At 46.6% G+C, this 17,730-nt stretch overlaps 1 protein-coding gene across 1 annotated transcript; it reads right to left on the reverse strand.

Moving 5' to 3' along the window:
- Nucleotides 1-1,846: 1,846 nt before the first annotated feature.
- LOC124673394 (ethylene-response factor C3-like) lies at nt 1,847-10,634 on the reverse strand (the record flags this gene model as incomplete). The annotated part of the gene is made up of 3 exons (XM_047209480.1): nt 10,473-10,634; nt 9,863-10,348; nt 1,847-1,885 (listed from the first exon to the last, which is right to left on the reverse strand). Coding segments are annotated over exons 1-3 (687 nt in total), but the record flags the coding sequence as incomplete, so codon positions are not given.
- Nucleotides 10,635-17,730: the final 7,096 nt, after the last annotated feature.

The following is a 17,730-nucleotide window of genomic DNA, read 5'->3' on the forward strand; positions in this document are numbered from 1 at the left end:
CAAATAGAACATGCTTACCTAGCATCCAAGCACACAACACGGCCAAGCATGCACAACACATCAGCATATGTAGTAAGCACATCATACACATGCTTAAACACTAAGCATACTTAATTAGAAACTGGTGACTGCCAAAACCCACCGGCGGGCAGCGGCCTTGTCAACACCGTAGAGCCGGGAAGAGCCTAGAGCTGCGGCTGGCTGAGACCCCTCCGAGCGACGGCCCGCAATGCTCTTCCGGTCACACGCGGCGATGCGAAGTGCAAGGGCGTGCCACCTGACCTATACCTGGTCGGGAAGGTGATGGGGATGCCTCGCTTAGTTTCCTGCGGGGCATACATGTAAACATTAAATACGAGCCTCGATCGGCTCTCGAGGTTATCCTGTGAATCGGCTCAAAGAGCCGATCCACCCATGATTCGTACGGGGTGCACGAATACTTGGTGGTCCTGCTTGATCAAGATGAAGCTAATGAGATCTACGACGATTTAGGGTTTTCACCGCATAATCGGATCATCCTACTCCGAGGTTGGGCCTCGCGGCCACGCACGGTGCTCGTAAGCCGATCCTAAACAAGGCCTAAAAACCAACATGAAGTTGATCCTCGGAACATCCCGTTTAGGACTTGCGAACGCCACCCTACGTGCCACTTGGATCCTCCCCCTTTGTAAGGCCTAACTATTGCGAGATATTAAACTAATCCTTGTAGAACAAGGAGCAATCGTAACGGATCAGATCTACTAAATAATGATCAAGCGGGGTGCCGCCCCCACGCTGAGACAGGCGTGAGGGCGGCTAGATATGCAAGGGTTGCACTACGTAAGCATGCTTAAACGAAGAACAATGCTAACCCTAACACATCTAATGATAACTACGTTGCTCGCCATCAAAAGCGCTTCAGTACGAGCAACGCATGAACAACGTGGGGCTTGTGCTGCCTAGATCGCAAGATGCGATCTAGGCGGCATGTCGCTTACCTGATAGAAACCCTCGAGACGAAGGAGTTGGCGATGCGCCGAGATTGGTTTGTTTTGGGGTTGAACGTGAGTTGTTGTTTATTCCATAAACCCTAGATACATATTTATAGTCCAGCGGACTTTCTAATGAGGGCGTGCACTAAACCGTGCACGAGATAAACTCTAACTCCTAAATCGATACACAATCTATTATATTAAGATACACGGGCTAACTAGCCCAAATTCTCCGTGCAAAGCCGCTTCATAGATCTTCATATGTAATCTTCCAAGCCCATCTTGATCGCGGCCCACCTCCTGATTTAGCCAAAATCTGGTGATAACACATGCCCCCCTGGTTTTGGTAATGATAATTTCAAAACCACTCTGTTTTTCCTCGGAGGGGTCGTGTCACGGCAGAGCGGAACTGTCGCAGCATGCCTCATCATGACGACTTGCCTTCCCAACTTCTCTGCACGATTTGACAGTTTTGGCACCATGTCCTCGAGAACTGCTCGGAAATTAAAAACCCCCACATCCTTTTATTTAGTCGCATCGAACAGTTCTCCTCTTTACCCCTTCCGCAGTAGCACTCCAAAAAACCCTCCCCGGCAACCATGTCCTCTTCCTCTTCCTCTTCTTCTTCGTCGGATCTTTCCCACGTGTCCTCTCCCATCCGAGAGTCGACGCCCTCGTGGGGTACGCATAGCGGCGTACGACATCCTCGCCCCAACGAAGTGGGACAAAGAGGACCATGACTCCTCCGTCAGGTCCGAGGATGACAAATCCCACACCGACGGGGAGAGCGACCTCCGCTTCCTTGCTGACGAGGAAGTGGTGGAGGAGAGCGAAGACGACCGCCTCTCCTGGGCGGACTTCACCACCTCCGAGGAGGTGAAGGAGGAGGAAGAGGAGGAGGAGGATGAAGACAGCTCCTCCGACGAGCCGCCGGCCAAACGCCGCCACCTCTGGCCCGGGAACTTCAGCGACGTCGACAGTGACGACGACGCTTGGCGAAGAGGATGAAGACGACGAGGGTCCTATCGGCGGCCGCTGGAGCAGCGATGACGAGCCGGCAGGGAGCAGCGCCGGCGGTGGCGGCGACGACGGCGATGACGGCGACGAGGGCGCAGCGGCCCCTAGATAGGGTCTTAGCATAGGGCTAGCAGTAGCAGACGGGGTAATGTATCCCCCTGGTATTTCCTTTTGAGAGCAATCAGCTCTTCTATGTAAGAAATCTGGCTTATCAATGAAGAAATTCCCCAACTCGATTTTGCCGATTCCCTTTATGATAATTTAGCCGATTGTCTTTCGTTCTGATTCTGCCGATTGCCAAGCTGGACAATGCCCAACAAGCCGATGGCATCGCATCGGTCTCTCACGATAGATTTCGAGATAGATCCACCCGGACCCAAACTCTTTGCCAAACAAGGCCAAGCCCTAATCGCGCAATTCCGCGAGATCTCTCAAGATGGCATGTTGAACTTAGCGGCAAAACTCCTGAAATAATGTCGGGTCTCCTTTAAATTATCCTCTCCGAATTCCGCTCGCTCGGCTCCGGCAGCTTCCTTCTACAACAATCACTGTCTTTTGAACGAGCCGTCACGAAGAGTGAGCCCACTTCGACGAGTTGGTTAAACCTCGAGGGCGAGCTGCCCCAGAGTCTCAGCCAAGGCGAGGATAAAGAATGGATCATCACCATTGAAATTTCGGGGCGGGCTCAACCTTGTCCAAGAGAGCTATCCTGCAGGGCCACCAGCCGATCACCTCCCTTCCGTCGAGGGTCGATACAGCCGATCCAGCAGGCTATGATAATTTTGTAACATAAGCACCATTCTTCAGGTAACTTGTGGTGCAGAGTTTAGCCGATTCCAACGAAATCGGCTCCCCGGAGCAGAGAACCTTCAAGGTGAGCTGCCCCCGAGCCTTAGTCGGGTGAGAATAGCGGCGAGCTGATCACGTCAATCATCCTTGGTTTCCAACTCGCAACGCCGTATCAACCGATTCAACAAAATCGGCTCTTTAGAGTGAGGGAATTTCGGGGCGAGCCGCCCTCCCCGAGCTTCTTCGGTCCAAACTTTGCGCCTTGTCGATCAGATCAGCTCATCATCTTTGGCGAGTGAAGCAACTTCCGGTGAGAACATCTTCGCATTTCTGACGCCCTCCAGATTCTGGGCGCAATATCTCTTGGAGGGAACTAGCCCCCTGCTCTTAAGTCGATGTCTGTGCCTCGGCTATTCTTGAAAAATTTTCGAATTTTTTCGGCCGACTTGTGTATCGGCCCCCATACTCCAATATCCACCATCAAAGGATGAGACTCTTCTACTGCATATCCTCGTGTTTTATCCACTTGGGCGCCCCCCCGAGCCGATTCTGTCAAGAGAATTGATGACATCGGCTCTGTTGGACCGTGAATGTGTTGAACCCAGGCAGTATGGATGGTGAGGATATTCCCGGCCGATCACTGGAATCGGCCTCCACGTTGTTTGCTCAGTGAAGGTTTTGCAATGCTCCTTCATAGACCCTTGGGGCCGATCACAAGGATCAGCCTCGCCAACTTGCACATCGCTTGGCTTCAACTACATGGTCAGGCCAGTGGATAAAACTAGCTTAACCCTTCCCTTTGTCACATCGATGCGCTCGCGATCGTCCAAGTTGATGCACGAGAGGGGTTCTTGGCCTGCTTGCTTCCCATGCGTTCATGCCGGCCGTTGAAACTTCGGCCGAGTCATCGGCTTGGACGACCTCTACCTCATCACCATCCCATTGTATTATGCATTGGTGCATCGTGGAGGGAATGCAGCAGGTTGGCGTGGATCCAATCTCTTCCCGAGCAAAACAAGCATAACTGCTCGTGCTATCCACGATAAAGAACGCCGTAGGGATAGTTTTTCTTCCTACGGTCAGATCCACGTTCAGAACTCCTTGTGCCTCAGACGCCTGGCCGTTGAAGTCGCTCAACGTTACGTTGGTCTTGATTAGATCCGAACTCGAGCGTCCCAGCCGACGTAGCATAGAGTACGGCATGATGTTAACTGCCGCTCCGGTGTCCACCAGCATCCTGTTTACAGGCCTCCCATCGATATACCCTCGTAAGTACAGGGCCTTCAGATGCTTGTAGCTCCTTTCTCGTGGCTTCTCAAAGATAACCGGCCGTGGGCCGCGATCAAGTTGTGCCACGGATGTCTCATCTAATCCTGGAGCACCGAACTCTGAAGGGAGGATAAACACCATATTTGTGCCAGCCGATGTTTCATCATCGGCTTTTCTCTGTTCGAGGCGCCACTCTTTTCTTTGTGGCTGACCTTCCTCGTCCAGGGTTCGCAGAATTTTGGCGGCCAGATCAGGCCGTGCCTTCCTTAGCGTGCGCAGGTATAATCTTTCAGCTTCTTCCAACCCACGCAGACGCTGGACTCTTTGCTTCTGGGAACGGCTGAGCCCATCAGGGCACCATCTGTGCTGATGATATTTGCATTCTTCACCACCGTCCTCTAGCTCCTCGAGATCTTCCACCTGAGTGGACTCAGCACGCTTGTTCCGATGCGGGAGAGGCCCTAGCCGACTGAACACAGACACGTTAGCGGCACCCTTCTTCCTTTGTTTGCATTCTGGGCAGTCCTCGATTGTTGGCAATCGGCTCATTCCTGAGTCCCAGCAATGTTTGAAGAACGGGCAGTCCCAGTGCGTATCCATGTCACTCTGCCCCCTTGGCCTTCTTTCGGCGCGACGATCGTACCCGTCGTTGCTTCTACCATGTTGGCGGTACCCTCCGACCTCGGCATCAGGCTGGAAATTCCTTTCATCATCTGCGTCGTAGCGCCGACGTCGATCGTGGTGTTGTTCGTATTTGTTGAGGGGGTGCTTGGAGCGTGGGCGTTGATACCGCATGCTTCTTATTCCCTCCCTTGCCAGGTACCGCCTGTCCTTATCTTGGGGTTGGTCGCGCGGATCGGCTCCCTCTTCATCCTTGCCACGGGAGTGGTTGCTTTCTGTTTCCTCTTTGTCATGGCGGCTTGCAGATCCTGCCACATCGACACCAAAGGAAAACTTTGGCTGACCTATGGGGTGGCTGAGATCCACCGTGTCGACACCGGGCCCCGGACGTGGGTTTCTGCCGAGCTTGATATCGTGCGGCCGGGTCTTCTCAGAGGAGCCGATGAGTTCGGTTCCAAGGGTTGCCTTGATCCCGTCATGTTTCCTTCTGAGCTCCTTGGGCAGATCCCCATGCTTCAGAGACCTGGTGCGCTCCTCCGACGGGGTGGAGAGATCTATCCCATCGAGTGCGCCTTGGGGCGTGGAACCCCCCCCCGACGCCATGGGAGTGGGTTCGGTGGGAAGAGCCGAAGAGTTCGGCTTCGAGGATGGCTTTGATCTCATCGCACGTGACTGGCGTGCCGTCCGCCATCTCAGATGTAGATGGCGATGTGGTTGATGTAGACGTTGTCCCACCGGGCGTGCCAGAATGTGTTGACTGCCAAAACCCACCGGCGGGCAGCGGCCTTGTCAACACCGTAGAGCCGGGAAGAGCCTAGAGCTGCGGCTGGCTGAGACCCCTCCGAGCGACGGCCCGCAATGCTCTTCTGGTCACACGCGGCGATGCGAAGTGCAGGGCGTGCCACCTGACCTATACCGGTCGGGAAGGTGATGGGGATGCCTCGCTTAGTTTCCTGCAGGGCATACATGTAAACATTAAATACGAGCCTCGATCGGCTCTCGGGTTATCCGTGAATCGGCTCAAAGAGCCGATCCACCCATGATTCGTACGGGGTGCACGAATACTTGGTGGTCCTGCTTGATCAAGATGAAGCTAATGAGATCTACGACGATTTAGGGTTTTCACCGCATAATCGGATCATCCTACTCCAGGTTGGGCCTCGCGGCCACGCACGGTGCTCGTAAGCCGATCCTAAACAAGGCCTAAAAACCAACATGAAGTTGATCCTCGGAACATCCCGTTTAGGACTTGCGAACGCCACCCTACGTGCCACTGGATCCTCCCCCTTTGTAAGGCCTAACTATTGCGGATATTAAACTAATCCTTGTAGAACAAGGAGCAATCGTAACGGATCAGATCTACTAAATAATGATCAAGCGGGGTGCCGCCCCACGCCCGAGACAGGCGTGAGGGCGGCTAGATATGCAAGGGTTGCACTACGTAAGCATGCTTAAACGAAGAACAATGCTAACCCTAACACATCTAATGATAACTACGTTGCTCGCCATCAAAAACGCTTCGATACGAGCAACGCATGAACAACGTGGGGCTTGTGCTGCCTAGATCGCAAGATGCGATCTAGGCAGCATGTCGCTACCCGATAGAAACCCTCGAGACGAAGGAGTTGGCGATGCGCCGAGATTGGTTTGTTTTGGGGTTGAACGTGAGTTGTTGTTTATTCCATAAACCCTAGATACATATTTATAGTCCAGCGGACTTTCTAATGAGGGCGTGCACTAAACCGTGCACGAGATAAACTCTAACTCCTAAATCGATACACAATCTATTATATTAAGATACACGGGCTAACTAGCCCAAATTCTCCGTGCAAAGCCGCTTCATAGATCTTCATATGTAATCTTCCAAGCCCATCTTGATCGCGGCCCACCTCCTGATTTAGCCAAAATCTGGTGATAACAGAAACATAGTTCACACATACTTAAATAGAAACATAGTTCACAACAGCATTAACCAAGTTTTAACACCACAAGCACGACAGAGTTTAACATAAACACACAACTAAAGAAAGAGGCATCAGGTAGGCAGGCAGGTCGGCAGGCAGGTAGGCGGGCAGGTCGGCACCATCCTCCGCATGCTCCTACTGCCGGGGCGTACTTCTTGAGGAACAGGCCGTAGGCGGCATGCTTGGCCACGATGTGTGCGGGTGTCTGCCCGCTGCCAACACCAGTGTAGGTGGCATGCTGGTACATGCCGAGGAAGTCCGTCGGCATTTCCTTGCGGCTGCACCAGGGGCACTTGAACCTACCTGGGCCAAGAAGGTAGCGAATCTCCCCAGACCTAAGCCTGCGGAGAACATGCCTGCTCTTCTGGTCCCTATCCTCCCGGTCAGAACCGACTTCATCCGAAGGATCCTCCTGTTAGATGAAGTAAATTAGGTTAATTAGCTGCTATTGCATATAAACAATGTAATGACTATAAATAGAAAAGGAATGAAAACAATGCAAAGTAATTATTTGTATAAATGCACTTAGTTAGTAACTATACATACCATATCTAATTTAAACAAAAACTAGTGTTTGGAATGGAACAAGTGGCAATACCATCACAGAAGAAAAACACTATATATGTCTAGATGCTTGGAGAAAGGTATACTTGATACCCGGAAAGGATCCAGAGGATCCAATCCATCAATATGCATGCTCAAATCACACCAATGAGCAGATGCTCAAAAGGTATTAGTCATCACTTCGTATAGACCAAGTGATGGTAGCAATATTTGAGGCAAACAAAAACTTGGAGTGCCCGAGTAGATGAAGATATGCAAAATAGTATGAAATACAAGCATATCCAAGTATAAACCAGATACACACAAAGCTTTGACAGCCACATACACCACCTAGCACCACCTAGCTATTAAACCATCGAAACCCTTATTTTCTTCATAAAACAATCATAGTGGCATTCATATGTATGATACCCTACTGTGAGGATCTCTATTAATAAAAACCAACAGTTTATCCATCAAGGTGAGCAACCGATGAGCAGTACCAAGAGCTACTGAGGTCACATCAAACCTAGTAAGCCACAGCCATAGCATCAATCATCATAATATGGACAGATTTAGATTGTGATGAATATTAATCCAACAATAGTTGGCATCCATCCATTCTTCTCAAACAAATTGAATCATTACCAATACACGTTCATCAATAAAGAATTCCAGTGAATATCCTTACACAGCAAGCAACCATAGTTCAATTATTAACAATAACAACACCAAATGATCAAGTTTACAGTAGCATGACTTGCACATGACACTCTAGTGAAGGCAAAGCTCCAGTCAAGAAATCAAGGCTTCCATGCAGTGATTAACAGGCAACATCTGCTAGTATTGGAGCCACATTTATGATCAACTTCTTTGTCCATACAATGTAGTAGCAGTTAATCTAAAACCTGTCTAGACATCAATTGCAAGCAGGCACAAGTGATAAGTGAATCATCCAGTGCGTAGATCCATATAATTGCTAGGAACCAGTCATAATAGCAAGCTAATCAAACTAGATAGCCTTATTTATGAGCGAGATAGGGATTACAGGGAACCCAACCAAGCAAGAACCTCAGATGAACACTTGAGCAAGCTCAAATTCATCTCCGGAACTACTAGAAATATCAAAATGGCTTGGTAGTACAACAAATTCACAGCATATAGATTAGCCAAATCCACGGATTTCGTACAAGCTTGCGAGCGAGCAAGGCATTCATGCATGTCGTCGGGGTCGGCGGAGAAATTTACCTCGGACGGGTCGGCGGAGTCGGATTCGTCGAAGGTGGGCACGTCGTCGGGGCTGTTGATCTTTTCCCCGCCGCCTTCCTCTCGTGCCTCTCGCGGTTCTTCCGATTCTTCTTCTGGCGCCGCCGCTTCTGCGCCTCTGTCTCGTGCGCACGCTTCTTGCTCGCCGGTGCACCCACCGTCCTCTGGCCCCAAGCGGAGCTCAGATCTGGGGCAGCTCCGCCCGCCGATGAAGCGGCCAACTGGGTTTCCTCAACCGCCGCCTCCTTGCCCTTCCCCTCCTTCCCCTTCCCCCTCTCCATGGACGAGCGCGAACGAGCACGAGAGCGAGCTCTGCTGTTCTTGACCTAGGGTTTTTTGCCCGATTTGGGGATTGCTTTTGCTTTGGATAGATGTGGTGAAGAGGACAGGGGAGAAAGACATTTATATGTCGGCGGTTCCGTCGTGGCCGCGCGTGGACACGTAGGCGTATAATACATAGAGGTATGGGTCATACGGGCTTGTACGTGGGCTGATACGAACCCAGCCAAACCCGAAGTCCACAGGAAATGACGATCATGCCCCCAGACCCGAATCGGTATGACCGAATCCTAACCGTCCACGTCTTTTCGCGGTTTGGCGAGTTTGTGGTGGGTGCGTACGGAAGCAAAAACGTTATCTTCATCTTCTTCAGTTTCTCTCAGACAATTGATTTCTCTTTAGTAGGGATGTAAATGGATCGGATTAGATTGGATTTTGCTCATATCATATCCTTTATCACATTCCCGAATTCGGATATTGACCGGTTTCGGGTTCAAATGCAGATATACCGGATTGCGGATTCGAATTGAAAACGGGCCGGACTTGGACCGGAACAAAAAGTAGTCATTCATATATTCTTATCAGTAGATAGTTATAGTTTTTGCAAATTTAGAGAGGTATTTAAACTTTCAGTCTTGTGTAGTTAAGTAAAAAAAGACACAATTTCCGCTAAAACTCAAGCATGGATAAAAACTTGGACCTAAAAAATTGGATTATCAAGCTTAAAACCTTTGGATTATCCTAATTAATTTTAGATAATCCATATCCGCATGCTATTTGATATACCATATCCTATACCGTATCCGGAGCACCACATCGTAATTGGATATCTTTATCCGCCGGATTCTTTAAAATCGGATCTGAAAACCTTAAGATGGATTCGGGCCCAGTTTTGGCGTGAAAACTATCCTATCCATTTATGCTCCTACTCTTCAGCTCATATAGGTTTCTAGTCATTATTATCATGTTAGGAATAATAATCTTGCATAGTCGTGTTAGACTCAGAGTTGGAAAGTGTCGACTGTTAGGAGTAATCTTGCATAATCTTTAGCACGCGTTTCCACTCAACGCTAAGGATGATGATTAGACGATCGACTGGGTATGTAACAATTCATCATACTGCACAAACGCATCTGCTGGTACTTGAAGCTGAAGCGTGTCGTCGGTGATCATGAGGAGCTCCTCCAGGTAGTCGGCGCCCAGGTCCTCCAGCTCCACAATGAACCGCTTCTCATCGGCCATTTCACTACCGCTCTTGTTCTTCCTGCGCGCCGCCTCTAGCTCGGCCTTGTTGCGCCTCTTCCTCTTGCAGTGCCGCCGCTTGAGCGCCAGGACGGGCGAGCCGCCGGTGCCCGTGGGCGTCGTGGAGCCGGCGGTGGCGCCGAGCGCGAGTGCGTGGAGCGACTCCTCGACGCGGTCCACGGGGAAGTTGAGCGGCGTTGCCGCGCCGCGCGAGGACAGCGCGGCCTGGTCGTACGCCATCGCGGCGGCCTCGGCGGTGCCGAAGGTTCCCAGCCACACGCGCGCGCCGCCCCGCGTAGAGTCCCGGATCTCCGCCGCGAACCTGCCCCACGGCCGCGCGCGCACGCCGATGTACGACGCCGCCCGCCGTCTCCTTGCAGGCTCCACCTCCACCGCGTCGATCGGTCATCTCGCCGCCGGTTGAGTCGAAAGAGAATGACTCCGAGCTGGAGCAGGCGCCCATGCAAGCGGTGTAGTTTTGATGCCGGAACGACGCCGCCCAGCTTCTTGCCTGCTCCACCTCAGCCGCGTCGATCATCTCTCCGTTGCTCAAGTCGAATGGAAATGAGTCAGTCGAGAAGTAGGAGCAGGAGGGATTAGCAGCGGCGCTCGTGTAGTCGCCGGCGTAGTAGTACATGGCGTCCCCGTGGTTCTGATGATGATCCATGTCCATGTTTATGGCTGTGTGTGTAGGGGTTGGAAAGGGTGGTGCTTTTGGTGTGCTTCCTGTCCTGATCGATCGAGCTTAATTACAGGGCTGAGCGTTGAGATTTGAGAACGAGGCTCGCAAAGCGGGTGGGGTTTTTTTTTTTTTCGGGTGGGTTAATATAGAGCTAGGTGAGCGTTGGGGTTTGACAAATTTTTTTTTGTGTTGACACTGTTTGACAGATAATAATCCTGACCTAGGCAACAACGGTGCCTCTGCAGCGCTATAAAATATGGCAAGTTGGGGAGTTGGAAAGTTTGTCTGTTTTGGGAGTGTAGCTCCCCGAAGGTGCTTCCTAATGTACAATGGAATGAAAATATTGGATGAATACAGTCTCAATTCCATGACGTATGTTTATTTTATTATTCAACAATAAATTCATTTATGTTACTCTCCGCCCCCCTCCTAAAATGAAAGGCGTTTTTAACTTTTTTTCTTATTTTTAGCATTTAGCATCTATTTGACAATGATTTTGAATTATAATGTCTACAAAATTAATACAGAACATAATACAAAATAAAGTGTCTCGCAAACAAATACAACATACCAATATTATATGTTTAAATGTGTTCAACTAAATGATTCTTTTGGTTAATTTGAGCTGATAAGCATATTAGATTTTTAAGCACTAACATTAGCTAACTATTGTTGCTACTAGTGTTAATTGAAGCATTCAAATGCCGTTAATAGTGCTGATCGCAGATTTCGTGCTCCCGAGCTCTTTCAAAACTTGTAAACCATGATTTTAAATTTATTTAAACGACGAGAGCAGGAGCAAATGATACTTTCCGCGATGGTTGCATCTATACATGACCTTTCACCTAAATATACCATACATGACCTTGAAATCAAAGGACACCATCTGGCCTATCAAAAAAATTCCACTTCAATAGGTAGGCATACACTCATCTATTCGAAACATTGCTGCTCCGAAGTCTCATCCCCTTCTTGACAAAATCCGGAGAAATTTCTTCTAGAAAGGGCATCGTAAGGCTAATGGATAAATGTGCAGTCGCTAACGGATTGTTACCAACCAATCAAGCTTGGAGCCTGGGCATCAAAGATCTTTGCAAGATGAATTGTCCCCCTCCCCCCATGCATTCAATGGTTTGCAACGTTAGCAACTGTAATGCAAGCCGAGTGCATACTATGATGAAGATTATATTAGAGATGACACACACGCCCTGATTGATCGCTCGATTAACGGCTAATCAATTCTAGGGCTCGCACCAACTGTGTTGGCAGCCGCTAGGTAGACCTACAAGCCGCCCGCGGTCGGCGAGGTGTTAGGGAACAGATAATGGATCAAAGACGTATATGGATTGTTGAATGTGCGAGAAATTGTCCATTTGGCAGAGGTGATTGATGCTCAAGAGGGCTTATCAAGGGCATGGATGACCTTTTCATCTTGGAGGCGCCTCTTCACATATGATCAACTGGAAAGAGTGTTGCTTTTTCATTTATATGAAATGATATGCACAAGAATTTGCACATTTTGAAGTGAACGTATAAAACCATCGGGCCTTAGTTGGGCATCCCCATAGGCCTTGTGGCGTTGCCTTTGATAATATCCCGGAGATCTCCACCAGAATCACCTTGTTTTTTGCCAAGCGTGTTATTTATGCTCGCAGCAAATTATCAACACGGTCAAACGACCTTCATCGTTACTTTTTTTTAACATAAAAGGACCTTCATCGTTACTTTATTTTGCCAAAGACCGGGTATGAGGCTCGGCATATATCTATATGTCAAACGTTCCAAGCATAATTTTTTGCAGCCATCGCATTTTTGCTCTTTGCGGAGCCAATAGGGCCCTCGTCATAACCAGGATTCTGGTAATGAGAGCGGGTGCCACTACATCTATGTAGGTCATGCATGATATCATATATTTTGAATGGGTTGTAGTGCCTGTGTATGGGGCAGCACAAGATGCTCATATACACCAATTTTTTTCGGAGTTAGTTCGTGTGTGTGATAAAGAGCCCCTCCCTATGTTGCTAGCTGGAGATTTTAATATTCTTCGGAGGCTGGAAGATAAAAGTAATGATAACGATTACCCTCGCTGGCCGTTTATTTTTAATGCAATAATTGAGAACTTAAACCTAAGGGAGATTGTGTTATCAGGCCGCCAATTTACTTGGGCTAGCCGGAGGGAGAACCCTACTTTCGAGAAATTGGATCGGGTTCTGGCTAGTGTTGAGTGGGAATAAAAGTTTCCGCTTGTTTCTGTTAGTGCTCTATCTCGATCAGAATCGGATCACACGCCTTTGCTGATTGATTCTGCTCATCATACGCATCCTGGGAATAATGCTAGGTTTTCTTTTGAGCTTTCTTAGTTTCAGCAAGAGGGTTTCTTTGAAATGGTCGCAGCTGAATGGGCGGCGGTTTCTCCTGGAAACACATCAATTCAAAAATGGCAGAAAAAGATTAGACATTTGCGTCGTTTCTTGAGAGGTTAGGCTAAAAATTTAAGTGGAAGGTATAAAAGGAAAAAACAGCGTTCGTTAGATATAATTGATACTTTAGATATCAAAGCTGAGACTATTCCGTTGTCTTCTACTGAGCGAGCTGATTTAAAGTTGGAAAATGAGAAGTTAAATAAGCTCAGATGTGATGAGGAAATAAAATGGGCTCAACGGGCTAAAGTTAAATATGTGGAGGAGGGAGGGGATAACACCAAATACTTTCACTTAATTGCTAATGGGAAACATAGAAAAAATAAAAAAAAAATCAACTTGAGCAGGAAGAAGGGACTATTGTGGGGGATGAAAATCTAAAGATCTATATTACCGAATATTATAAGAAGCCTTTTGGGATCCTATACAGAATGATTTTTCCATGATGGAAGATCATATTCATGATATCCCACAGCTTTCTTCTACAGAGAATCACCTTTTAATTGCAAACTTTACTGCTGATGAAGTTCATGAGGCGATCTCACAAATGGAACATAATAAAGATCGGGTCCGGCGGAATTTTACCAACATTTTTTACGTCCTTAAGGATGATCTTATGGCGTTGTTTATATGTTTTCAGAAAGGTGACCTCCCACTATTTAAACTAAACTTTGCTATGATTACTCTTTTACCCAAAAAAAAGAAGATGCATCTCAAATTCAACAATACAAACCTATTTGTTTACTCAATGTGAGTTTCAAAACTTTCACAAAGGTTGCTACTAATCGAGTGTGTGTCGGAGGTGGCACAGAAAGTAATAAAACCTACACAAACTTCTTTCATGCCCGGCCGTCATATTTTGGAAGGAGTAGTAGTACTTCATGAAATAATCCATGAGTTGCATAGGAAGAAGTTAGAAGGGGTCCTTTTTAAAATTGATTTTGAAAAGGCATATGATAAGGTAAAGTGGTTGTTTTTACAACAAGTTCTTAGAATGAAGGGTTTTGATCCTGTCTGGTGTGATCGAATTAGACATTATGTTCAGGATGGTAGCGTTGGAATTAAGGTTAATGATGATATTGGACATAATTTCCAAACACTAAAAGGGTTGAGGCAGGGGGGCTCTCTATCTCCCATACTCTTTAACATCATAGCAGATATGTTAGCTATTCTCATTGCCCATGCCAAGGATGTAGGGAAAGTGGGGAGTTTGTTACCTCATCTTGTTGATGGTGGAATATCCATTTTACAGTATGCGGATGACACTATTTTGTTCATGGAGCATGACCTTCAAAAAGCTATTAATATGAAGCTGATTTTGTGTATGTTTGAACAACTTTCTGGTCTGAAAATTAATTTTCGTAAGAGTGAGATCTTTTGCTTCGGTAAGGCTCGAGACGTACAAAATAAGTACAGGGAAATTCTAGGTTGCGAATCTGGTACTTTACCTATGAGGTATATGGGTATACCTATTCATCATAGAACACTTGGAAATGCGGAATGGAATCCGATCGAGTCCCGCTTTCCTTCTAAACTGGGTTGCTGGCGGAGTAAAATGTTGTCATACAGTGATAGGCTAGTCCTTATTAACTCTGTGTTAACAAGTTTGCCTATGGTCATGTTGTATTTCCTTGAAAACCCAGTTGGGGTTAGGAAATGGCTAGATTTTATCGATCTAGTTTCTTTTGGCAATCCGATTTAAATAGAAAAAATATTGACTATCAAAATGGACAATGATTTGTAGGCCTAAGGATCAAGGGGGTCTAGGCATAGAAGTACTGAAAATTAAGAATAGATGCCTTCTTAGCAAATGGCTATTTAAACTCTTGTCTGAAGAGGGTATGTGGCAAAAAATTCTCCACAACAAGTATCTTAAGCATCAGACTTCGTCTCAAGTGGAGGAGAAGCCCACAGATTCTGCCTTTTGGAAGGGGCTAATGCGGGTCAAATCTGATTTTTTTTTTTTGCTAGAGGATTTTTTAAAGTAGGATGTGTGTCTACTGTTCGATTTTGAAAAGATGTGTGGTGAGGTGATTCACCCCTGGCTGAGCAATATCCATCACTGTACAACATAAGAATGTGCTAGTTGCATCTGTTCGTGCTCAATCTCCTCTCAATATTTGTTTTAGGAGAGGATTAAATGATCATAAATGGAATGGTTGGTTACACTTGTGTCAACGAGGCTTGATGGATGTGAATCTTTCTACTAAATCAGATAGGTTTTGTTGGAAACTTAATGACTTTTTTCGGTGAAATCGTTATACCTTGATTTGATGAATGGATATACTCCTTTTCTTCGTAAGTATTTATGGAAGCTTAAGATACCTCTTAAAATTAAAAATTTCATGTGGTTCCTCAATAATAAGGTTCTTCTCACTAAAGATAATTTGGCTAAACGTAATTGGAATGGGTGTCAAAAGTGTTATTTTTGTGATTCCAATGAAACAGTTGAACATATTTTTCTGCATTGTCCTTTTGCTAAAATTGTTTGGCGCATGTTATATTGGTCTTATAATATTTCACCACCAACGAATATTACTAATATGTTTGATAATTCGTTGAATGGAGTTAAAAAATTGGATAAAGCTAGGATTCATATTGGTCTTTCAGCTTTATGTTGGGCGATTTGGACAAGCAGGAATGATATTGTTTTTAACAAGCAAAAGGGAACGGATTTTTTACAGGTTATTCGAAGGGCTACACATTGGATTCAGCTTTGAGCTTTGTTACTCCCGGAAGATCAGAGGGGGGCTATGACTACTGAATGTACCCGGCTGCTCAAGGTTACGGAGGATTTCTTCTTTCGAGCTACTGTGTGGCGTCATATTAATAGACTAGAGAATGTCTAGTTTTGTTTCCCTGCTCTTCATTCTCATGTTAATTTGTTTCAACTTTAGATGGTGAACTTTTTGTAATGGATGTTTGATATTGTGACACTTTTTAAATAAATGAATCAGCCGTGTGGATCTTTCGATGCAGAGGCTGGGGCGCCGTCCCCATATCGGAAAAAAATTTACTCGATGCTGAGGGTGCGGAGCTCATGGCCTGTCGACGAGGTCTTTTTCTTTCCAAGGAAAAGCGGATGCAACATGTGGCGCTGGAGATGGATAGTACGGGTGTGGCGTCCAAGCTTCTCAGGGATGACCAGGATCGATCTACTTACAGTCCACTGCTGCGGAACTTTGATGTTTCATCGGTGCGAGCGGTGCGCCAGTCGGCAAATGAGGCGGCATATTTATTAGCTAAGGATGGTTGCGATTATAAAATTTCTAAGATCTGGGTGTGTTGAGGCATCTAGTGTAATTTTTTTTTTTGAAAGTGAGGCACCTAGTGTAATTGGGAACCAGCTTGTTCTAGATTCAGTTCTACGTTAATACAATCGCAGCATTTCTTCTAAAAAAAAGGTCATGCATGATAAAAAAAAAATTGTAGAAGAAAAGATAAAAATAATTATATGTATATAAACAATTACAGTGTTAGATCATCCTCACATGTTAAGCTAGATCCGCAGCGGTTACTCCCTTTCCATAGCTTTTACGTGGTGTATATGAGTTGCTCCACTGGACAACGGCTTGATCTTATCGGGAGCGGAAGGTAGCATTTTGTCCCATCGTTTCATGGCGAGAGGTTTAGTGAATCTACCTCTACGACCTGGGATATATATCCTATCGTCATGGTGATAAGCAGTTATTCAGGACTACGTGTTGCCATAGGCTGCCAGTCCGTCAGTAACCTGCTTAATCACTGATTGATGCTGTTAGTCGTATGAGCTCGACCGATTAGCCTTGCAGCTGCCTGCTGGATTCCTCGATCTCGAACGCAACCCGGCACATGCGTATAGAACAAAGTTACCTTTGTTAATTGCACGACTAATTTTCCATGAAATAACGTATTAGTGCTACTGTACTACAGTACTACTAAACTAAGACCTCCCCTTAAAAAAAGCAAACACCACTGTCCTGGTCGAAGAGAAGTTTCGGAGACGACGTGAGCAGCTACCGGCAGCTGCCGCCCTAATCCCCTACTTTTCTCTCTGACGTTGTCACTAGCCAAAACTACCCTGAAGAAACATTAGAATAAATCCTAGGTTCATCCGGACAATGCTATATATCTAGCTACTGTATGATCCTACCTGTTGCAGCACATGCCGTTTCCGAACACCTTCCCAGGTTCCAGATACAGAGAACCGAGGCTGCGTTTTATTTAATGCCGGTGATTAATTATTCGATCCACGCAACCAGAATAATTTTGAGTCTGTTAGTGAGCCCTAGTGTACTGGCAATAGATAAAATGAAATCGAGGACTCTAGCGAACATTCTTTAGCCACTTCTATGTAGTAGTATACTCCAGTATGAGGCTAGCTACCTGCTTCAGTTATTGCATCGGTATATATGTGCGGTAAGTTACCTCCCCATTCTGATTTGATTAAAAAGAATCCGAGTAACATATGGATTTATTCTCTGATTCTGAATTGGAAAGGCATCTCTGTGACGTTCCTCTTGATGAGCCAGAAAAGTTCAGCTTGTGCGTATGTTGACTTTCCTTTTTCTTGGGCTTTGATTTCGCTATATATGTCAAAGCTCAACGTTCTTAGTCAGACAGAGAAGAAATATCCCCTTCTTCGTCTTGGTCGTGGTCTTTTAGATGAAGAACGATTTCTCCAAAAA

Source organism: Lolium rigidum, chromosome 7, assembly GCF_022539505.1.
Source record: "Lolium rigidum isolate FL_2022 chromosome 7, APGP_CSIRO_Lrig_0.1, whole genome shotgun sequence".
Classification (NCBI taxonomy): Eukaryota; Viridiplantae; Streptophyta; class Magnoliopsida; order Poales; family Poaceae; genus Lolium; species Lolium rigidum.